The sequence below is a fragment of the Bombina bombina genome, chromosome 3 (genome assembly GCF_027579735.1).
Source record: "Bombina bombina isolate aBomBom1 chromosome 3, aBomBom1.pri, whole genome shotgun sequence".
Classification (NCBI taxonomy): domain Eukaryota; kingdom Metazoa; phylum Chordata; class Amphibia; order Anura; family Bombinatoridae; genus Bombina; species Bombina bombina.
In genome coordinates this window covers 774,316,926-774,342,478 of record NC_069501.1, presented here as the reverse complement: position 1 = coordinate 774,342,478, position 25,553 = coordinate 774,316,926, and the positions used below count along the sequence as shown (strand labels likewise).

The window sequence follows — 25,553 nt, the reverse complement described above, 5'->3', positions numbered from 1 at the left end:
TAAGTGTAAGGGTAGGGGTGTTTAGACTCTGGGTACATGTTAGAGTGTTAGGTGCAGACGTAGGAAGTGTTTGCCCATAGGAAACAATGGGGCTGCGTTAGGAGCTGAACGCTGCTTTTTTGCAGGTGTTAGGTTTTTTTTCAGCTCAAACAGCCCCATTATTTCCTATGGGAGAATCGTGCACGAGCACGTTTTTGAGGCTGGCCGCGTCCGTAAGCAACTCTGGTATCGAGAGTTGCATTTGCGGTAAAAATGCTCTACGCTCCTTTTTTGGAGCCTAACGCAGCATTTTTTGGGACTCTTGATACCAGAGTTAATTTTATGGTGCGGCCATAAAAAAGCCTGTGTAGCGTTAACAGCCCATCTACCGCCAAACTCCAAATCTAGGCCTAAGTATCCATATAAATGCTATACTTATCTTGGCAGGATGGATATACTTCTATAGTCACTTAAGGACAACAACATCTACAAATGGCATGATTTAATATTTCATTTTTTATAGTTGATTGAAATTCTTATTAGCACTGGAGGGATTTTCACTAACAGTACTGGCAGTATTAAAATTACATTTTCAGATGACCACTTAATCGTAACTTTCAAAGTTAACTTTTGCAATCTGTTTCCATCCACACCACTGCTAACCTATCAAAATGCATCTAGTATGTTATCTGGATGGGTAGACTGTGCACTGTTTCTATATTGCTATATGGGTGTTTGCCAACGTTCACAAAGATTCTTTTAAATTATATTTATTTCTCTTGTTTGTTAAAGGCCCAGTTTCATTCTGACATGAACTGTAAACAATACGAGTTTCTATGCAAAACACTTACAATAACTTTTTTTTACAGGATGCTTGCTTCTTTAAAACTGTAAATCATGACTCAGCTGCCTTGCTTCTTTATATCTTTCTAAGAGACCCTTAACCCTTTCAGTGCTAACGATGGTTCTGAGTCGTCGCAGAGTTCCCCCCTCCGGTGCTAATGACGGCTCAGAGCTGTCACTAGCACTCTCCCAGCTTGAGGGAGATCTGGGGGCTCCCAGCCGCTCCTACCCCAGCGATCAGGCCTGTATAGTTACAGGCATCGATGGGACTTCACGTTATGTGCGGTGATGTCACGTGCAATGACGTGATGACGTTTCAGCGCAACTTTATTTAAACTTAAAGGGACACTGAACCCAAATTTTTTTCTTTTGTGATTCAGATAGAGCATGAAATTTTAAGCAACTTTCTAATTTACTCCTATTATCAAATTTTCTTCATTCTCTTGCTATCTTTATTTGAAATGCAATAATGTTAGTTTAGATGCCGGCCCATTTTTGATAAACAACCTGGGTTGCTCTTGCTGATTGGTGGATAAATTCATCCACCAATAAAAAAGTGCTTTCCAGAGTTTAAAAAAAAAAGCTTAGATGCCTTCTTTTTCAAATAAAGATAGCAAGAGAATGAAGAAAAATTGATAATAGGAGTAAATTAGAAAGTTGCTTAAAATTGCATGATCTATCTGAATCACGAAAGAAAAATGTGGGTTCAGTGTTCCTATAACAATGTTAAGTATAGGAGCAGGGGACATGCTGCTTAGAAGCCCGTATCTCAGGCATCTAAGCAGCTACAGACTATCAAGACCCACCGTTGGAAAGGTAATCAATCGCCTAACCTTTCCAACCATGTAAGTGGGATCTGGAAAAAGAAAAAAAAGTTAAAAAAAGAAAAAACTCTTTGAACAGCTTAGCACCCAGGTGGGAAAATGCTTAGCACTCAAAGGGTTAAACAACATTTGGAAATCGTGAATAGGATTTTTAGGAGAGTGCCTATATTTTTTAACTCAGTCACAAATGCTCGTTCTAGATTACAATTTTGATAATATATGCACTCTTGTGCATATGTTTTACAACCATTTTTTTTAGGAAAGAAGTAGTTACTGTGCTCTTAAAAACTTAGTCAAATATTATTGGGATTTTAATGAAATTTAAATGAAAAATATTATATAGACTTACAAAGGTCTTTATATAGTTTGACTTGGCTACCTTATTCCAATAGAGCTTGTTAATGAACACACCTGAAGATATGAATTTCCTGACATACAGAGATGAGTGGTCGACTCCTTCAGTACTTTGTACCACACATGTAATAGGCACATCATAATATTCTGGAACCATTTTGAGAATATGCAGATAGAGATGGATGTAATTCAGCTCCCCATTTGTAGTAACACTAAAAAATTAATTGTAAAACGCAGGAATTACAACTTAAAACCAAAAAAAACCTTGATGTAAATCATCCTGGTAAACAATATGTGTTTTCTTTTTAAAGATACATTTCATCTGGCAGATGTTTTCACTTAAAGGGACAGTAAAGCCAAAATTAAAGTTTATGATTCAGATAGAGCATGCAATTTTAAACAATTTTCCAATTTACTTCTATCATCTAATGTACTTTGTTATCTTGGTATCCTTCGTTGAAAACCAGTCCAAGGTATTCTCAGGAGCAGGAACGCAGTACATGGAGCTAGCTGCTGACTAGTCTCTGCCTCTTGTCAATGGCTCACCTGATATATTCAGCTAGCTCCCAGTAGTGCATTACTGCTCAATCAACAATAATAAAGCAAATTTGACAAAAAAAGTAAACTGAAAAGTTTTTAAATTGAATGTTCTATCTGAATCACAAAAGAAAAATGTCCCTTTAACATAACTAATTTTGTTTATTTCATTCACTGGCCACGTTTAGTTTTAAAGAGACATTAAACACGTTGAGATGGTAATATAAAATGATAAATTATATATATATATATATATATATATATATATATATATATATATATATATATATATATATATATATATATATATATATATATATATATATATATATATATACAGTATATATATATATTTATATATAAAAGTCTGCAATATACTTTCATGGAAAATGAAGTGCAGAACACTGTTATATTCCACACAATCATTGGCTGCACACTCTAGTGACCTATTTATAACTGTACTTTATTATCCACAGCAGAGAAGGTAACCTAAGTTACAACATGGCAGCTCCCATTGTTTTATAGGCACTGAAACTTTACACCTATTTTGTAAATATTTAAACAGCTACTGAAACTAAAAAATACATCTACATATTATTCTCAGACTAAACGTTTCTTTAAATGCATAATTCTATCTATTGTGTATTTAGGCCAGATTACCTAATGTTAGGAAGAATTAGCAAATAAGTGCAAAGTTAGTGTAATGTGTCCCTTGTCAAATAAACCTGGTAAAATGACCAATACCACACCGGTCTTCAGTTCTTACGATATACCTCCATCTAAAAACCCCTTGAAAACCCAATTGAAAAACTATACCAACGAGTGCAAAAGCCGAACTTAGAATATTGCATGCACATTCACATATACCTCCATAGAAGTCAATGGAGAAAAAAGTGGAAAAAAAAAATGCCCCACTCTTGCACAAACCCAATTGCATATTCTCATGTTTGATAACCCGAAATGGAAATATGAATATTTCACATTCCAATGTTCTTCACATAGCAAAATATGTTCAATTTATTCATAAATAAATATTTCTACATATATATGATGGTATTTTGGTATAATATATATTTATACCTATATAAATACATAATTATATATATATATATATATATATATATATATATATATATATATATATATATATATATATATATATATATATATATATATAGGAATATCCATTTATAAATACATAAAACATTCTGCTATGTGCAGAGCATTGGAATGTGAAGAATTTACAGTAAATACACAGTATAACACTTTATTAAATATAAATATTGCATAAATATGATATAATATGCTTTCATCTACTTAACCGCAATGGGCTCCAATGCACTTATATGTAGATACATTTTGTGAGCTGCCCAGCAGTGAAACAATTAATAAGGGAATCATACCTCGCAGTCTGCATTGTGTAGTGCATCCCTAATTAACTGCTTTAACCCCTTAACGACACACGTCTTACAGGGTACATCTTACACAAACTGGTCTTTAAAGAGGGGTTTAAAGCACTGGAAGCGATCCTGATCGCTTCCAGCCACTTTCAAGGTATTGCCATGATGCCTCTATATGGAGGCATCACTGCAATACCTTTTCTGGATCACTTCCGTTGGATTAGCCCCCGCAATCTGCACCGATTGTGGTGTTGGTGGGAGTGGGAGAGGGGGGGGAAATATGTTTAAAAAGGTATCTGAGAGAGGGTGTATTGAGGGGGGGCCAGCTACACTACAGAAAATATATTATTTTGAAAAGTGGGTACTGGCAGGCACCAAATGGTGAGAGGGGGGAGGGTTAGAGAGCTGTTTGGGGGACTCCGGGAGGTTGGGTAGTATGGGGCGGTCCTACACTGCAGAAAATATATAATTTTTTTAAAAAAACACAAACTATTTTTTTTTTATACTGGCAGACTTTCTGCCAGTACTTAAGATGGCGGGACATTTTTGTGGTGGGGGAGGGAATAGAGCTGTTTGGGAGGGATCAGGGGGTGGGATGTGTAAGGTGGGTGGCTGATCTCTACACTAAAGCTAAAATTAACCCTTCAAGCTCCCTACAAGCTACCTAATTAACCCCTTCACTGCTGGGCATAATACAAGTGTGGTGCCCAGCAGCATTTAGTGGCCTTCTAATTACCAAAAAGTAATGCCAAAGCCATAAATGTCTGCTATTTCTGAACAAAGGGGATCCCAGAGAAGCATTTACAACCATGTGTGCCATAATTGCACAAGCTGTTTGTAAATAATTTCAGTGAGAAACCTAAAGTTTGTGAAAAAGTTTTTGAAAACGTGAACATTTTTTTTTATTTGATCGCAGTTGGTGGTGAAATGGTGGCATGAAATATACCAAAATGGGCCTAGATCAAAACTTTGGGTTGTCTACTAAACTAAAGCTAAAATTAACCCTACAAGCTCCCTACAAGCTCCCTAATTAACCCCTTCACTGCTGGGCATAATACAAGTGTGGTGCGCAGCGGTATTTAGCGGCCTTCTAATTACCAAAAAGTAATGCCAAAGCCATAAATGTCTGCTATTTCTGAACAAAAGGGATCCCAGAGAAGCATTTACAACCATGTGTGTCATAATTGCACAAGCTGTTTGTAAATAATTTCAGTGAGAATTCTAAAGTTTGTGAAAAAGTTTTTGAAAAAGTGAACAATTTTTTTTTATTTGATCGCATTTGGCGGTGAAATGGTGGCATGAAATATACCAAAATTGGCCTAGATCAATACTTTGGGTTGTCTACTAAAAAAAATATATACATGCAAAGGAATATTCAGGGATTCTCCACAGATATCAGTGTTACAATGTAACTATCACTAATTTTGAAAAAAAAATGGTTTGAAATAGCAAAGTGCTACTTGTGCTTATTGCCCTATAACTTGCAAAGAAAGCAAAGAACATGTAAACAATGGGTATTTCTAAACTCAGGACAAGATTTAGAAACTATTTCTTTTGGTTGTTTTTTTGGTAGTTGTAGATGTGTAACAGATTTTGGGGGTCAAAGTTAGAAAAGTGTGTGTTTTTTTCAATATTTTCCTCAGATTTTATAAAAAGATTTATAGTAAATTATAAGATATGATGAAAATCATGGTATCTTTAGAAAGTCAGTTTAATGGCGATAAAAACAGTATATAATATAGGGGAAAAAGTAAATGAGTAAGAGGAAAATTACAACTAAACACAAACACTGCAGAAATGTAAAAATAGCCCTAGTCCTTAAGGGAAAGAAATTGAAAAATAGACTTGTCCTTAAGGGGTTAATGATGAGCCGCTCACAAAATGTGGCCTTAGAGGGAACACTGGTAGAAGGTCACATATGATCTATTAAATACAAAAGCCTGAGGAAATGACGTGTTTTGTTTCAACAAATGCATTGTGATTACTTTTATCTTTGTTTTTATATATAGTATGTGTAATAAATATCGGTAGAGATTTTTAAATACTCGGGTTGGCCATCGTTTTTGGGGGTTTGATTATATGAGGACCATCCCTTTATTTGTAAACCTTCATTCTGTGTTTGCTGAACTCATAAAGAATAAGATCTTCCCTAGATTGGAGTTTCAGTCAGCCAGGAGACTGTTAACATACCTAGACACCTATACTGGATTAAAGTTTATCTGAAACCAGAGTAGCTGCTAATGCACTCATAACTAACTGTTTGCATTTGATTGTACTTTGTGAGCATTTTAGTTTATTGTTGGTTGTTGCATTATTTTTATTATAGGTAACTAAATCACTGGAGTATGTTCTCTTCTTTTTTATACTTTTTAGCTTTTATTGGATCCTGTTCTGGAGGAGCTGCCTGTGAAACATTTCTAGTTACCTCTAACATCAGGATGGATATTGATTTATTGACTTAAGAGAAATGTTGTTTCTGGTGACTTAAGAGAACATTTGTTTCTGATCTGTATATATGATTGAGAACTATATTGGTCACTTTCTGTTTTAATGTTAGGAAGAATTAGCAAATACGAGCAAAGTTAGTGTGATGTGTCCCTTGTCAAATAAACCCGGTAAAATTACCAATACCACACCGGTCTTCAGTTCTTACGATATACCTCCATCTAAAAACCCCTTGAGAACCCAATTGAAAAAGTGATGGTACCCAAGAGAGGAGGAGATATTGATCAGTTGTTAGCCAAGCGTGAGGTGTTTTGGATATTTCAGCTAAGAACCAAAACTCCACTAGGGCTTAATTCCAGATATGAACTGATCAATTTTTGAGAATAATCCCTTCTCTCTGTTTCCTTTAGTACATCAATGTAATTTAATCTACGTTTTCCCTCCATGATATGCATTTATTTATATATTTATTTATATTTATATATATCCATACATAAGTTCATTTATTGTTTGGGCAAAACTATCATATATTGGGAACTATTTAGATATGCTTGTGTATTTACATGTATATATGTTTGCATTCAATTGATTTACTAGTCATTATGATCATTGCTTCTTTGTTTCAACTATGTTATTTATAGCAGGCCAATGTGTATCAATTTTTTCATGTGCTGCCTAATTTTGTTGCATACAGGGTTAATTTTGTTGCTAATAGCGTTTCTGCATTGTGTTTAGATATAAACATGGAGGGCGTACCTTTAATGTGTATCTCTTACCCAAACAGGTGGAGAACAGACCTTTTTAAATCTTGTGTTAGGTGTAGCACCTTAGGCTATGATTACAGTGCATTGCCGAAACATGTATGCTATTTGGTGCTACGCTCTTCGTGCTATGATTCATTGGAACTTTCTGTGCTTTTAAAGATTTTTCAATAAAAGTTTATTTTTATTTTTCAACTAAGCGGGACCGCTACCTCTTTTCTTCATCACTTGACCAGGAAGAATTAGCATACTTAAAATTGGCAAAACCCAACTTATAATTGAGAATAAAAAAAACTAAATCAGTAGATAAATAAATAAAGATATTCTTAACCTACAATGGAATTAATTAATGTTTCATTTTTGATGAAGGTGTCCATTTAAGCAATTGTTTTGGTTTTTATAGTCACAATCGGTATATTTGCATTCAATTGTACGTTAAACCAATTATATTTTATTTTTACAGGAATTTAGTTCTTGTCCAATACATCTGGTAAATGGTCATTTGAACACTTTTATAAACAGGAGAAAATCTAGTGACTTAAGTCCAGATGATTAAAAGTGCTGCTAGGCAGCGATATATTCAAAAGGGATCCGATGTGATGTAGAGAATGCCAGGGAAATATTCATAATTACCAACATTACTCTTTAAAGAATCACAGAGGGCGATTTACTATACATAGCAATGGGTGTCGATGCTGGCAAAATATTCCAAGCAGCATCAGCACCGACATTGGCGATGTAAAGTAAAGAATCCCTTTTAAATATATAGCACCAAGCCTAATAGCTATACCTATGTACCCCTAAACCACCATAACCCACCACCGCAAACTAACCCTACACTACTTAACCCCTATACAACCAATAGCCCATCACAATAATCTTCCTACACTATTAAACCCTATACTGCCAATTGCTCACAGCAGTAAACTTTCTACCTTATTAACCCCTATACTGCGGGCATAAAGAAAGAAGAGGAGCGCTGCTGGAGTCACGTTGGTGAGTACAAACTTTGAGGTTTAGCTTTAGAATTTTTTTGGTGTGGGATTTTTAATTTATTTATTTATTTTAGTTTATTAGTTATTGAATTTTTAAAAAAATACAACAACATACCTGTGTAGAGAAAGAAATACAAAACAATAAAATATAACTAATATAAATAAACAGCCAGTCCCGTGTTATTTCACAGATTTAAATTGACTTGGTTAAGACATGTGTGTGGTTAGGTTAGCCAGTAGATGGAGCAAGAGGGCTTATATTATGCTTGAAAGGTAAAGAAAGTGGTATAGAGATAAGAGGCTTAAAGGGACATTAAACACCATTTTTTTCTTTCATGATTCAGATAGAGAATGCCATTTAAGCAACTTTCTAATTTACTTCTATTATCTAATTTGCTTCATTCTCTTAAAATTCTTTCCTGAAAAGCATATCTAGCTCAGTAGCTTCTGATTGGTGGCTGCACACAGATGCCTCATGTGATTAGCTCACCAATGTACATTGCTATTTCTTTAACAAAGGATATCTAAAGATTGCAGCAAATTAGATAATAGAAGTAAATTGGAATGTTGTTTAAAATTGTATTCTCTATCTAAATCATGAAAGAAAAATTTGGGGTTTGGTGTCCCTTTAACTGCTGTTGAAGGAGTGATAACATTAAAGGGACACTCAAGTCAAAGTAAACTTTTATGATTCAGAAAGAGCATGCAGTTTTAAGACACACAGTTTACTTCTATTATCAATTTTGCACAGTCTTTTTATATTCAGACTTTTTAGGGAACAAGATCTTACTTAGCATGTGCACATGCTTACAGGGTATATGTATAGTAGTCTGTGATTTGCTGATGTCTGTCACATGATACAATGGGCCAGAAAATGGACAAAAAAATAAATTTGTTAGAAAAAAATTCTACTGATATTCGAAATTCATAGTAGGTGTTAAATCATTGTCTTTTGATTATGCAATTGCTAATTATGCAATTCTACTGCATTAAGTGGTCCTTTAAGTATAAATAGTAACTTCTGACAACATTTGATGAGATTTGAAATTTGATATTTGGTGTTTAAAGTTTGATGAATTAATCCCTAGATACAGTCATGGTTTACAAATTCTAATATCTTTGAGTAATTAAGGATGATAATAATAATGATATTAGATTGGTAGCCACCAATCAGCAAGCGCTACTCAGTGTGCTGAACAAAAATGGGCCGGCTCTTAAGCTTACATTCTTGCTTTTTCAAATAAAAAGAGAAAGATCTTGTTTTTCATCCCCCCAAAAATTTATATTTGAAAAATACTCTCTCAAATGCTATTTGATCTAGAGTCAAAGTAAAACTTACTAGATGAATCCATTCTGTGAGCCTTGAAGGTTGTGGCTTTTTTTTACGGCAGAATCGATTAGCATCTTAAAGGACCAGTCAACACAGTAGATATGCATAAGTCTGAACTTCAAATGAGTAGTAGATTTTTTTTTGACATTTTAAAAGTTATGTCTTTTTCCACTCCCCCTGTACCATGTGACAGCCATCAGCAATTCACAAATGCATACACGTACCATGTGACAGCCATCAGCCATTCACAAATGCATGCACACTTATTCTTGCACATGCTCAGTAGGAGCTGGTGACTCAAAAAGTTTAAATATAAATAGAATGTGCACATTTTGTTAATGGAAGTAAATTGGAAAGTTGTTTAAAATAGCATGCTCTATCTGAATAATGAAAGTTTAATTTTGATTGAGTGTCCCTTTAAATAGGGCAGTATGAAACAAACATGGTAGCCTAGTTTTATCATTTAACAAAAAGATCACAGGGGCTTTCGGAATTTTAGAGTTTAGAAGTTTTTCTATTATCAGATGTGTATTATCCTTATATTGGGGATTATTGCAATGGGGGATGTGGCAGTGTAGGGGTAAATAGGTTAGGGGGCTTATTGCGTTGGGGGGTTGTGGTGATGTAAGGGTTAATAGGTTAGGGGGTGGTTAGGTCTTTAGGTTATGGCAGGTTAGGGGTTAAATTGATGGTCAACTTCAGCCATTACTCAACAGCATTAATACTGCATAACTAAATTTAATTCATCAAATTATTTCTATCAAGTGTTTTGTAGTATAATATATTTCCCATTGCCTGTAAGCTGTTGTGCTATTCCTCCTCCCTTCACAGAGCCTCTATTTTTTTATATGACATTGCAGGCTCTAGCCAGTAAGATTGCTCCCCCATTGGCATCCTGGAAAGTTTTTCTCACTCCCCTAGCGCATGTGTGTCCATTGAATCAGAACTGACATGCGAGCCTGGCTGCCTTTTATTGTAATCCTATGTGTATATATATATATATATATATATATATATATATATATATATATATATATATATATATATATAATATATTTATGTTTAAAATAATAAAATGAAATATCAAAAGTAACTACATTTTAAATTAGATGCAATATTTAAAATAATATGTATTATACATAACAATGCATTTCAGTTTAAGATTGGATATAAATGTAGCAACATAGCTCCTATAGTTATAATATTGATTTTTTTGTGTGTTCTTTATTAGTCAGATAGATTGCAGACATCACGTAGGTGTAGGCATTGTGTGGAAATTAGACGGGTGTTCCAGGGGGAGTATAGGGAAGACATGACATAGGTGTAGGTGTTCTGTGGGAGTTAGCTTGGTGTTTCATGGGAGTGTAGCTAAGACATGACGTAGGTGAAGGCAGTATTAGCGAGTTAGCTGTACTTTGATTGGGATACATCTCCAGCACTACATTCCAATCTCTGAAGTACAGGTTATGAGTAGGGTGTCAGCCATGTTTGTCTCTCGCCACCTTTTCAGTAATGAGACTTTACACTGTGAGGCAGGTAGTGTAGTCGTTGTTAGATTTAGGTCACACAGGCATTGTTTGAAGTGCTCTGACACAGAAACCGTGTTTGGTTTCAGTGAGCGCACTGTCTGTGTTGCGTAGGAACACTTCAAATATGCCCCCCACCTACAGAAACTGCAACAAGTGGCGATGTTGGAAATGTTTAGCTGACATAGCGCTCCCCATTATATCATATGGTAGACACATTGCCATTTGCCAGCAGTTTGTGGGTCCGTCCCATTTATATCGGACAGACTGACGGACTGTGAGGCGACGAGGCCAGAAAGGCAGGTTGCCATTGGTCTGTCAATGCTTTGAATATCAGGGCCTGTGTGACTGCACTTAAAGGGACAGTAAAGTCAAAATTAAACTTGATTCATGATTTGAATAGTGCATGTTATTTTAGACAACTTCCCAATATACTTCTATTATCAAATTTGCTTTGTTCTCCTGGTATTCTTTGTTGAAGATATACCCAAGGTAGGCTCAGGAGCAGCAGTGCATTATTTGGTGCTAGCTGGTGATGGTGGCTACACATATATGACTCTTGTCATTGGCTATACAGATGTGTTCAGCTAGGTCCTAGTAGTAATTTTGAAATTACTGTCCCTTTAACTGTGAGTGAAACTAGAATTCTAGTCAATTGAGGAAGTATAGCCTGCATTTGGCCCTAAGACTGGTAGGTGACATTGTAACAATGAGTAACCTAACCATTTCCATTCTCAATTACATTTATCAATCTGTGTATTCAGGAAATGTCCTGTTATGTGAGTGGGGGGTGACTTTTTAACTTAATATTCTAAAATGACCTGATATAAGTTTTATGGTAAAGCTGAAAACGTTGTCTATACCAATGCATTAAATAAATTTCAACAGCCAACTACGCAAATACGTTAAACAAGATTATTAATCAATTTCTAACAGGTTTTGTCTTCAGGGCCATGAACTTGAATATAATGACATTTACTCACCTAAAAATATCTTCAAGAACGTTTGGATAGAAATCAGTAAAGTTTTGATTGATCAGCCAATAGCAGTTTGCTGTATCATTAGTGCTAATATTTTTATAACCAAGGATAGCAGTGCATTCAAGTGAAAAGTGTGCTCCTGTGTGTGACATAAGCATGAGTGATCAATATATAAATATAAACTAGTAACAAAAGTTTAATAGAACGATATAAATCTACCTACAAATGCTGCGGTTGTGAGGAAATACGTTTTTATGCATTTCATTTGTTGTTGTAAGATTAGAGATGCTTAGTCTGTGTAACTGGTGAACCAATAGGCTCCCTTTGTTTACCTACTACTGGAAAATGTGCAATGGGTGATTACTTAGCTTAAAAGGTAAATAGCAATTAATTACATATATTTTTCTCATTAGTGAAAGAACGTTAATGGCATTGCATCTCTTCAACTAATTTATTTCTGACTCTCTTCTGCACATCTGTGTCTTTTTTATACAATTTTTTTCACTTATTATTATTAAAATATTAACCCCAGTTTTGGGGTATGTTTACCCACCATTAGTGGACAATATTTAACCTGATGTAAGAATGGTCATGCTTATGTTAAAGTACAATAATAATTATATACAGTTAGTTATAGACAGTTATAAACAGTATGTACTTACATTGTACACATTCAAATTGAGAGATTATATGCAGTGTAGAATTTAATGCATGCACATTTTAAAAGCTTTTTTATACTTTGTGCAACTTTTTATTTGAGCATAACAATTAACCAGAGCTTTGAAGTCACACTAACCCGGTGCACGTTAAATTCAATTGCACTCGAGCAAATGTGTTTTCTTTCAGCTTGTAATACTTATGCTTATTCCGACATGTGCAAACACCCACGATAAACTCTTTATCACTTGCACGCAAATGTTAGCACAGCACTCATAATCTAGCCCTAAATAGGAAAAAAATACAGTGCAATGTCCCTTTAACTCTGTTTTACTGGGTTGCTGTTCTGATAAAACTGTCAACATTACCTGCATATTATCTGAATAGAAATAGACTTGATTACCTAAATGTACTTCTAAGAGCCTGTTGTTTTTCTGGCATTGTTATCCTTGGATATGTATAACCTATAAAAGGAAATATGAATTAGTACAATGTATTATGTATTTCATATTATTTTATTGATATGTTATCAAGATTCTGGGCTTGAAAGAAAAGCACTGTAAAAAAACTAATATTCTCATGATGTATTTTATGTAATATCTTCCTAGTTTTTTTGTGAGAGAAATAGACACAATGGCATGTATTTATCAAGCCGTCAATCGCAAATACGCTGGAATTCCGCAGCGTATTTGTAGCAAGCCTGATTCGCCTTAGTAATCAAACCCTACAAACCGGCAAAAGTAGAATTTGGTGACGTAACATACGATCCGCCGGACTCAGTCCGACTCAGATTGATGCTTACGTCACTACAGATATTCCGAACGCAAGTTCGGCACAATCTGACTACTTTTGGAAGTTATCAAATATCTGCCAGGTACGCTCGGCACTATTCTGCCCAGCGTACCTGGTTTTCAATCCGCCGCCCTGGAGGCGGCGGATGCCATAGGAATCAATGGGAGTCGGAAAGCAGCAAGAGCTTATGTTCGCTGCTGCCCGATATCCCATTGATTCCTATGGGAACGTGTACACCTAACACCCTAACATGTACCCCGAGTCTAAACACCCATAATCTGCCCCCCTCTACACCACCGCCATCTACATTATCCTTATTAACCCCTAATCTGCCGCCCGACACCGCCGCCACCTAAATAAAAGTTATTAACCCCTATGCCGCCGCTCCCAGACCCTGCCGCAATTAATAAACTTATTAAGCCCTATCCCGCCGCTCCTGGAACCCACCGCCACCTACATTATACTTATTAGCCCCTAATTTTCCACCCCCTACACCGCCGCCACCTACATTATATTTATTAACCCCTAATCTGCCCCCCCCTACACCGTCGCCACTATATTAAATTTATTAACCCCTAAACCTAACCCTAACCCTAATATCCCCAAACTTAAATATAATTTAAATATATCTAAATAAATATACTATCATTAACTAAATAATTCCTATTTAAAACTAAATAATTACCTATAAAATATACCCTAAACTAGCTACAATATAACTAATAGTTACATTGTATCTATCTTAGGGTTTATTTTTATTTTACAGGCAACTTTGTATTTATTTTAACTAGGTACAATAGTCATTAAATAGTTATTAACTATTTAATAACTTCCTAGTTAAAATAAAGACAAATATACCTGTAAAATAAAACCTAACCTAAGTTACAATTACACCTAACACTACACTATAATTAAATAAATTCCCTAAACTAAATACAATTAAAAAAATTATCTAAAGTACAAAAAAACCCCACTAAATTACAGAAAATAATAAAATAATTACAAGATTTTTAAACTAATTACACCTAATCTAATCACCCTAACAAAATAAAAAAGCCCCCCAAAATAAAAAAAGCTCTACCCTACACTTAATCACAAATAGCCCTTAAAAGTGCCTTTTGTGGGGCATTGCCCCAAAGTAATCGGCTCTTTTACCTGTAAAAAAAAGTACAATAACCCCCAACATTAAAACCCACACAACCAACCCTACTCTAAAACCCACCCAATCCCCCCTTCAAAAAAACTAACACTAACCCCTTGAAGATCACCCTACCTTGAGATGTCTTCACCCAACCGAGCTGAAGTCCTCCATGAAGCCGGCAGAAATGGTTCCTCCAGACGGGCAGAAGTGATCCTCCAGACGGGCAGAAGTCTTCATCCAGGCGGCATCTTCTATCTTCATCCATCCGGCCCGGAGCGGCTCCATCTTCAAGACATCCGACGCGGAGCATCCTCTTCAAACGACGTCCAACTGAAGAATGAAGGTTCCTTTAAATGATGTCATCCAAGATGGCGTCCCTTGAATTCCGATTGGCTGATAGAATTCTATCAGCCAATCGTAATTAAGGTAGGAAAATCCTATTGGCTGATGCAATCAGCCAATAGGATTGAATTTCAATTCTATTGGCTGATGCAATCAGCCAATAGGATTGAGCTCGCATTCTATTGGTTGTTCCAATCAGCCAATAGAATGCAAGCTCAATCCTATTGGCTGATTGCATCAGCCAAAAGGATTTTTCCTACCTTAATTCCGATTGGCTGATAGAATTATATCAGCCAATTGGAATTCAAGGGACACCATTTTGGATGACGTCATTTAAAGGAACCTTCATTCTTCACTTGGACGTCATTTGAAGAGGATGCTCCACGTCGGAAGTCTTGAAGATGGAGCTGCTCCGCGCCAGATGGATGAAGATAGAAGATGCCGCCTGGATGAAGACTTCTGCCCGTCTGGAGGATCACTTCTGCCCGTCTGAAGGATCACTTCTGCCCGTCTGGAGGACCACTTCTGCCGGCTTCGTGGAGGACTTCGGCCCGGTTGGGTGAAGACTTCTCAAGGTAGGGTGATCTTCAAGGGGTTAGTGTTAGGTTTTTTTAAGGGGGGATCGGGTGGGTTTTAGAAAAGGGTTGGTTGTGTGGGTGGTGGGTTTTAATGTTTGGGGGGGTTGTAATTCTTTTTTTTACAGGTAAAAGAGCTGATTACTTTGGGGCAATGCCCCGCAAAAGGTCCTTTTAAGGGCTATTTGTAATTTAGTGTAGGGTAGGTTTTTTTTTTTATTTTGGGGGGCTTTTTTATTTTGTTAGGGGGGATTAGATTAGGTGTAATTAGTTTAAAAATCTTGTAATTATTTTATTATTTTCTGTAATTTAGTGTTTGTTTGTTTTTTGTACTTTAGATATTTTTTTTTAATTTTATTTAATTGTATTTAGTTTATGGAATTAATTGAATTATAGTATAGTGTTAGGTGTAATTGTAACTTAGGTTAGGTTTTATTTTACAGGTATATTTGTCTTTATTTTAACTAGGAAGATATTAAATAGTTAATAACTGTTTAATAACTAGTGTACCTAGTTAAAATAAATACAAAGTTGCCTGTAAAATAAAAATAAACCCTAAGATAGCTACTATGTAACTATTAGTTATATTGTAGCTATTTTAGGATTTATTTTATATGTATTTATTTTTAAATAGGATTTATTTAGTTAATGATAGTAATATTTATTTAGATATATTTAAATTATATTTAAGTTAGGGGGTGTTAGGGTTAGACTTAGGTTTAGTGGTTAATAAATTTAATATAGTGTCGGTGACGTTGGGGGCGTCAGATTAGGGGTTAATATTTTTATTTAGTTGTGGCGGGCTCCGGGAGCGGCGGTTTAGGGGTTTAAACACTTTATTTTGTTGCGGTGGGCTCCGGGAGAGGTGGTTTTAGGGGTTAAACACTTTATTTAGTTGCGGTGGGCCTCTAGGAGCGGCAGTTTAGGGGTTAATACATTTATTAGAGCTGCGGTGGGGTCCGGGAATTGCGGTTTAGGGGTTAATACATTTATTAGAGTTGCGGCGGGGTCCGGGAGCAGGGGTTAATAAATTTATTAGAGTTACGTCGGGGTCCGGAAGCGGCGGTTTAGGGGTTAATACATTAATTAGAGTTGCGGCGGGGGTCCGGGGAGTGGCGGTTTAGGGGTTAATACATTTATTAGAGTTGCGGGTGGGATCCGGGAGCGGCGGTATAAGGGAGTAAACAGTATAGTATAGTGTGAATGTTTAGTGACAGGGTACCAAGAAAGCTGTAAAAAAGCCGAAGAGCAGCAGGATCGATGACTGTTAGTTAACAACAGTCTGCTGCTCATCGCATCGTACTTGGGTGCGCGGCTTTTTGACAGCTTTTTTTGATCATTATGGAGAACGTATTCAGGTCCGTGGCCGCGATGTTAGGTGATCTTAGGCGAGCCTATTGGTGCCGTCGAATGCAAGAAAGTCGACGCTTTGATAAATAGATGCCTTAGTCTACACACACACACACACACACACATATATATATATATATATATATATACACAGTATGCATACATATACAGTACATATATGCACATATATATCATATATGCCTTTAAAGGTATTGCCTTTAAGAAATGTTATGTTTGTATTCTACTCTGTTGTTATGTTCTTCAGCAGTGTTCTTATCTAGAAAGAGGGGAGTTTTGTATTCCAATGAGAGGCACTAGTGTGATAATATTTTATCACACTAGTGCCTCTAATGTTATGATTGACATAACATTAGGACATGCCTGCTAAACTGTAGTTTAATTATTAAACTTGCTAAGAGGGCAACAGTATAGTTTTGGGCAACATCTTAAAGAGAAGTCTTACGGCTAGATTTGGAGTTTTGTCGGTAACGACCCGAAAATCTAACGCCGGCTTTTTTTCTGGCCGCACCATAAAAATAGCTCTGGTATTGAGAGTCCACATAAAGGCTGCGTTAGGCTCCAAAAAAGGAGCGTAGAGCATTTTTAACGCAGCTTCAACTCTCAATACCAGAGTTGCTTACGCAAGCGGCCAGCCTCAAAAACGTGCTCATGCACGATTCCCCATAGGAAACAATGGGGCAGTTTGAGCTGAAAAAAAAACCTAACACCTGCAAAAAAGCCGCGTTCAGCTCTTAACGCAGCCCATTGTTTGCTATGGGGAAACACTTCCTACGTCTGCACCTAACACTCTAACATGTACCCCGAGTCTAAACAACCCCTAACCTTACACTTATTAACCCCTAATCTGCCGCCCCCCGCTATCGCTGACACCTGCATTTTATTTTTAAACCCCTAATCTGTCGCTCCGTAAACCGCCGCTACTTACATTATCCTATGTACCCCTAATCTGCTGCCCCTAACACCGCCGACCCCTATATTATATTTATTAACCCCTAATCTGCCACCCACAACGTCGCCCCCACCCTGCCTACACTTATCAACCCCTAATCACCGCTACTATAATAAAGTTATTAACCCCTAATCCGCCTCACTAACCCTATAATAAATAGTATTAACCCCTAATCTGCCCTCCCTAACATCGCCGACACCTAACTTCAATTATTAACCCCTAATCTGCTGACCGGAGCTCACCGCTATTCTAATAAAGGATTAACCCCTAAAGCTAAGTCTAACCCTAACACTAACACCCCCCTAAATTAAATATAATTTTAATCTAACGAAATTAATTAACTCTTATTAAATAAATTATTCCTATTTAAAGCTAAATACTTACCCTGTAAAATAAACCCTAATATAGCTACAATATAAATTAAAATTACATTGTAGCTATTTTAGGATTAATATTTATTTTACAGGCAACTTTGTATATATTTTAACCAGGTACAATAGCTATTAAATAGTTAAGAACTATTTAATAGTTACCTAGTTAAAATAATTACAAAATTACCTGTAAAATAAATCCTAACCTAAGTTACAATTAAACCTAACACTATACTATCATTAAATTAATTAAATAAAATACCTACAATTACCTACAATTAAACCCTAACACTACACTATCAATACATTAATTAAATACAATATCTACAAATAACTACAATGAAATAAACTAACTAAAGTACAAAAAATAAAAAAGAACTAAGTTACAAAAGATAAAAAAATATCTACAAACATAAGAAAAATATTAGAACAATTTTAAACTAATTACAACCTACTCTAAGCCCTCTAATAAAACAACAAAGCCCCCCAAAATAAAAAATACCCTACCCTATTATAAATTACTAAAGTTAAAAGCTCTTTTACCTTACCAGCCCTGAACAGGGCCCTTTGCGGGGCATGCCCCAAGAAGTTCAGCTCTTTTGCTGTAAAAAAAAACATACAATACCCCCCCCCACAACATTACAACCCACCACCCACATACCCCTAATCTAACCCAAACCCCCCTTAAATAAACCTAACACTAAGCCCCTGAAGATCATCCTACCTTGTCTTCACCTCACCAGGTATCACCGATCCCGTCCTGGCTCAAAAATCTTCATCCAACCCAGCGGGGGTTGGCGATCCATCATCCGGTGGCTGAAGAGGTCCAGAAGAGGCTCCCAAAGTCTTCATCCTATCCGGTAAGAAGAGGCGATCCGGACCGGCAACCATCTTGATCCAAGCGGCATCTTCTATCTTCATCCGATGACGACCGGCTCCATCCTGAAGACCTCCACCGCGGACCCATCTTCTTCCGGCGACGTCCAACTGAAGAATGACGGTTCCTTTAAGGGACGTCATCCAAGATGGCGTCCCTCGAATTCCGATTGGCTGATAGGATTCTATCAGCCAATCGGAATTAAAGGTAGGAATATTCTGATTGGCTGATGGAATCAGCCAATCAGAATCAAGTTCAATCCGATTGGCTGATCCAATCAGCCAATCAGATTGAGCTCGCATTCTATTGGCTGTTAATAAGTGTAGGCAGGTGGAGGCGACGTTGAGGGGGGCAGATTAGGGGTTAATAAATATAATATAGGGGTCGGCGGGTGTTAGGGGGCAGCAGATTAGGGGTACATAGCTATAATGTAGGTGGAGGCGCTTTGCGGTCGGCAGATTAGGGGTTAATTATTGTAGGTAGCTGGCGGCGACGTTGTGGGGGGCAGATTAGGGGTTAATAAATATATACAGGGGTCGGCGGTGTTAGGGGGCAGCAGATTAGGGGTACATAAGTATAACGTAGGTGGCGGTCTGCAGATTAGGGGTTAAAAAAATTTAATCGAGTGGCGGCGATGTGGGGGGGGCCTCGGTTTAGGGGTACATAGGTAGTTTATGGGTGTTAGTGTACTTTAGAGTACAGTAGTTAAGAGCTTTATGAACCGGCTTTAGCCCAGAAAGCTCTTAACTCCTGACTTTTTTCCTGCGGCTGGAGTTTTGTCGTTAGATGTCTAACGCTCACTTCAGACACGACTCTAAATACCGGAGTTAGGAAGATCCCATTGAAAAGATAGGATACGCAAATGACGTAAGGGGATCTGCGGTATGGAAAAGTCGCGGCTGAAAAGTGAGCGTTAGACCCTATTTTGAGTGACTCCAAATACCGGAGTTAGCCTAAAACCAGCGTTAGGAGCCTCTAACGCTGGTTTTCACGGCTAACGCCAAACTCCAAATCTAGGCCTTAGAAATTAGCACCTGTGAAATCTGCTGCATGTGTCCTACTAAATGATGACTCTGACTGTAACTGCACTCCTCTGCCTGTCGTCCTTTGTATGCTAATATTAATGCCTTATTCGAAACCCAAACATAAATAAGGCGTTTATAGTTTAATCACTGCCTTGCTTTATAAGCTGAGTACTGTTTTATGTTATTGCAATAAGTTCATAATAAACACTGTTACTATTTACTATTATACTGCATTCTCTTGTGTGAAGACCTAGTGAGACTTAGTCTGCGATTGCCCCAGCACCAGGGCATAACAATGTTCTACATATTATGTCTTGTTACACTTTGGATATTTAAAGGGACATCAAACTAAGCATTTAATCTTCTCTATAAAATGCTTAATTATAGAAAAAAAACTTTGCCATATGCAATTATTTCATAAGTTCATAATGTATTTTTTTACCGCTTTTGCTGTAAAATGAAACTGAAATGGAAGATGGATTTGTAACAGGAGTTATTACATATAAATATTGAATGTAACATTTTGAACATTGTAAGCATAATTCAAAAGTCAGTTTAGGGGGGGAGGGGTCTTGCATTGAGGGTGTCTGGTGTGGAAGGTCTTAGAGTAGGGGTCAGTTTAGGTGATAGGTCAGTATCAGTGTTGCTCAACTTGAATATTGCCTTAAATGCAAAAAATAATTTAACCTAAATCATTCCTTTAATATAAGAGATTATTTCCTTTCTTAATGTATACTGTATATATTTGTTTTATTATTTATAAAGGGCCAGACAGTTATGCAGTGAAGCACAATGATTAACAATTACAGTATATAATTACATTTTCTCTTTACAAAATGGTAGATAGAATTAAGTTTTCAAAGAAAGAGTTTAAAATTGTTGTCAATAAAGCAATGGGTACCACCATGTTGTAGCATGTGCAAGAGTTGACAGCATATGGGTTTGTGATTGGTTGGTTGCTGTCAGATGATAGAGGGGGACAGGAAAGTGAAAGGAACATTTTAAAATGTGTAAAAAAAATGATACTGCTCATTTGAAATTCAAAGTAAATGTTAGCACATTGTAATTTTTATTATGCATTTCTTTATTTTGCTGTTCTACTATGTAATAGTACTTTATAAATTATGAGCATGATTTCCAGATGGTCATTTATATTAGAGCTTCAACCTTTTAATTATAGGGTAATGTGAAAAAATAATAATTAAGAGTTAAAAAAAAAAATGAATAATTTAATTGCATGTTTTGAAAATGTTTGCCTTTGCTTTACACTTTGATTCCATTTTTATTGTGTATTATACATAAAATATTGATTATCAGAAAAAGTAGTTTATGTAATATCTGTTTAAGCTTGCAAATAATTAATAGATTAAAATTGACAATTTCTGAACTAATTTAAAAACCACAATTAAGACAAAGTTTATAGAAACATTTTTTTTAAATAAGCAATAGTTTCTACTTACATGTTTCCATGAAATTTATAATGAGGCAGATACAATAAACAACTGATAGCATCATATTTATAGTGATAATCTGTAAAAACAAACAAAAAAAAAAACCTTAGACAGCAATCCAATGTATTTTTTTTTCTTTCAATCTGAAGCATTAAAGGGACACTGAACCCAAACTTTTTATTTTGTGATTCAGATGGAGCATGCAATTTTAAGCAACTTTCTAATTTTACTCCTATTATCAAATTTTCTTCATTCTCTTGCTATCTTTATTTTGAAAAGCAAGAATGTAAGTTTAGATGCCGGCCCATTTTTGGTGAACAACCTGGGTTGTTCTTGCTGATTGTGGATAAATTCACCCACCAATAAACAAGTGCTGTTCAGGGTAACTGAACCAAAAATTGGCAGGCTCCTTAGATTAGATGCCTTCTTTTTCAAATAAAGATAGCAAGAGAATGAAGAAAATTTGATAATAGAGTAAATTAGAAAGTTTGCTTAAAATTGCATGCTCCATCTGAATCACAAAATAAAAATTTGGGTTCAGTGTCCCTTTAATGCTTCAGATTGAAAGAAAAAAAAAATACATTGATTGCTGTCTAAGGTTTTTTTTTGTTTGTTTTTACAGATATCACTATAAATATGATGCTATCAGTTGTTTATTGTATCTGCCTCATTATAAATTTCATGGAAACATGTAAGTAGAACTATTGCTTATTTAAAAAAAATGTTTCTATAAACTTTCTTAATTGTGGTTTTAAATTAGTTCAGAAATTGTCAATTTTAATCTATTAATTATTTGCAAGCTTAAACAGATATTACATAAACTACTTTTTCTGATAATCAAATATTTTATGTATAATACACAATAAAAATGGAATCAAAGTTAAAGCAAAGGCAAACATTTTCAAAACATGCAATTAAATTATTCATTTTTTTTTTAACTCTTAATTATTATTTTTCACATTACCCTATAATTAAAAGGTTGAAGCTCTAATATAAATGACCATCTGGAAATCATGCTCATAATTTATAAAGTACTATTACATAGTAGAACAGCAAAATAAAGAAATGCAAATAAAAATTACAATGTGCTAACATTTACTTTGAATTTCAAATGAGCATATCATTTTTTTTACACATTTAAAATGTTCCTTTCACTTTCCTGTCCCCTCTATCATCTGACAGCAACCACCAATCACAAACCCATATGCTGTCAACTCTTGCACATGCTACAACATGGTGGTACCCATTGCTTTATTGACAACAATTTTAAACTCTTTCTTTGAAAACTTAATTCAATCTACCATTTTGTAAAGAGAAAATGTAATTATATACTGTAATTTTAATCATTGTGCTTCACTGCATAACTGTCTGGCCCTTTAAAATAATAAAACAAATATATACAGTATACATTAAGAAAGGAAAAATCTCTTATATTAAAGGAATGATTTAGGTTAAATTATTTTTTGCATTTAAGGCAATATTTCAAGTTGAGCAACACTGATACTGACCTATCACCTAAACTGACCCCTACTCTAAGACCTTCCACACCAGACACCCTCAATGCAAGACCCCTCCCCCCCTAAACTGACTTTTGAATTATGCTTACAATGTTCAAAATGTTACATTCAATATTTATATGTAATACTCCTGTTACAAATCCATCTTCCATTTCAGTTTCATTTTACAGCAAAAGCGGTAAAAAATACATTATGAACTTATGAAATAATTGCATATGCAAAGTTTTTTTCTATAATTAAGCATTTTTATAGAGAAGATTAAATGCTTAGTTTGATGTCCCTTTAAAATATCCAAAGTGTAACAAGACATAATATGTAGAACATGTTATGCCCTGGTGCTGGGCAATCGCAGACTAAGTCTCACTAGGTCTTCACACAAGAGAATGCAGTATAATAGTAAATAGTAACAGTGTTTATTATGAACTATTGCAATAACATAAAACAGTACTCAGCTTATAAAGCAAGGCAGTGATTAAACTATAAACGCCTTATTTATGTTTGGGTTTCGAATAAGGCATTAATATTAGCATACAAAGACGACAGGCAGAGGAGTGCAGTTACAGTCAGAGTCATCATTTAGTAGGACACATGCAGCAGATTTCACAGGTGCTAATTTCTAAGGCCTAGATTTGGAGTTTGGCGTTAGCCGTGAAAACCAGCGTTAGAGGCTCCTAACGCTGTTTTAGGCTAACTCCGGTATTTGGAGTCACTCAAAATAGGGTCTAACGCTCACTTTTCAGCCGCGACTTTTCCATACCGCAGATCCCCTTACGTCATTTGCGTATCCTATCTTTTCAATGGATCTTCCTAACTCCGTATTTAGAGTCGTTCTGAAGTGAGCGTTAGACATCTAACGACAAAACTCCAGCCGCAGAAAAAAGTCAGGAGTTAAAGAGCTTTCTGGGCTAAAGCCGGTTCATAAAGCTCTTAACTACTGTACTCTAAAGTACACTAACACCCATAAACTACCTATGTACCCCTAAACCGAGGCCCCCCCCACATCGCCGCCACTCGATTAAATTTTTAACCCCTAATCTGCAGACCGCCACCTACGTTATACTTAGTACCCCTAATCTGCTGCCCTAACACCGCCGACCCCTGTATTATATTTATTAACCCCTAATCTGCCCCCCACAACGTCGCCGCCACTACCTACAATAATTAACCCCTAATCTGCCGACCGCAAAGCGCCTCCACCTACATTATAGCTATGTACCCCTAATCTGCTGCCCCTAACACCGCCGACCCCAATATTTATATAATTAACCCCTAATGCCCCCTCAACGTCGCCTCCACCTGCCTACACTTATAACAGCCAATAGAATGCGAGCTCAATCTGATTGGCTGATTGGATCAGCCAATCGGATTGAACTTGATTCTGATTGGCTGATTCCATCAGCCAATCAGAATATTCCTACCTTAATTCCGATTGGCTGATAAGAATCCTATCAGCCAATCGGAATTCGAGGGACGCCATCTTGGATGACGTCCCTTAAAGGAACCGTCATTCATCAGTTGGACGTCGCCGGAAGAAGATGGGTCCGCGGTGGAGTCTTCAGGATGGAGCCGGTCGTCATCGATGAAGATAGAAGATGCCGCTTGGATCAAGATGGTTGCCGGTCCGGATCGCCTCTTCTTACCGGATAGGATGAAGACTTTGGAGCCTCTTCTGGACCTCTTCACCACCGGATGATGGATCGCCAACCCCCGCTTGGTTGGATGAAGATTTTTAGCCAGGACGGATCGTGATACCTGGTGAGGAAGACAAGGTAGGATGATCTTCAGGGGCTTAGTGTTAGGTTTATTTAAGGGGGGTTTGGGTTAGATTAGGGTATGTGGGTGGTGGGTTGTAATGTTGTGGGGGGTATTGTATGTTTTTTTTTTACAGGCAAAAGAGCTGAACTTCTGGGCATGCCCCGCAAAGTGGCCCTGTTCAGGCTGGTAAGGTAAAAGAGCTTTAACTTTAGTAATTTATAATAGGGTAGGGTATTTTTATTTTGGGGGCTTTGTTGTTTTATTAGAGGGCTTAGAGTAGGTGTAATTAGTTTAAAATTGTTCTAATATTTTTCTATGTTTGTAGATATTTTTTTATCTTTGTAACTTAGTTCTTTTTTATTTTTTGTACTTTAGTTAGTTATTTCATTGTAGTTAATTTGTAGATATTGTATTTAATTAATGTATTGATAGTGTAGTGTTAGGTTTAATTGTAGGTAATTGTAGGTATTTTATTTAATTAATATTTAATGATAGTATAGTGTTAGGTTTAATTGTAACTTAGGTTAGGATTTATTTTACAGGTAATTTTGTAATTATTTTAACTAGGTAACTATTAAATAGTTCTTAACTATTTAATAGCTATTGTACCTGGTTAAAATATATACAAAGTTGCCTGTAAAATAAATTTAATCCTAAAATAGCTACAATGTAATTTTAATTTATATTGTAGCTATATTAGGTTTATTTTACAGGTAAGTATTTAGCTTTAAATAGGAATAATTTATTTAATAAGAG

General features: G+C 36.0%; 1 protein-coding gene and 1 long non-coding RNA gene across 2 annotated transcripts in view; both read right to left on the bottom strand.

Annotated features, from left to right (window-relative positions):
- LOC128654016 (interleukin-18 receptor 1) overlaps positions 1 to 12,109 on the bottom strand; it is a 227,354-nt gene extending 215,245 nt beyond the window's left edge. The window contains exons 1-2 of the mRNA XM_053707659.1: positions 11,978 to 12,109; positions 2,058 to 2,212 (exon numbers count right to left, since the gene is read on the bottom strand). Coding sequence (XP_053563634.1) covers positions 2,058 to 2,157 — 100 coding nt within the window. The 5' untranslated portion in view covers positions 2,158 to 2,212; positions 11,978 to 12,109. The remainder of the gene's footprint in view (positions 1 to 2,057; positions 2,213 to 11,977) is intronic.
- Positions 12,110 to 13,033: 924 nt separating this feature from the next.
- The window catches only part of LOC128651922 (uncharacterized), a 121,129-nt gene continuing 108,609 nt past the window's right edge, over positions 13,034 to 25,553 (bottom strand). Inside the window, exons 2-3 of the long non-coding RNA XR_008401218.1 lie at positions 21,535 to 21,604; positions 13,034 to 13,095 (exon numbers count right to left, since the gene is read on the bottom strand). This is a non-coding gene — a long non-coding RNA (uncharacterized LOC128651922). The remainder of the gene's footprint in view (positions 13,096 to 21,534; positions 21,605 to 25,553) is intronic.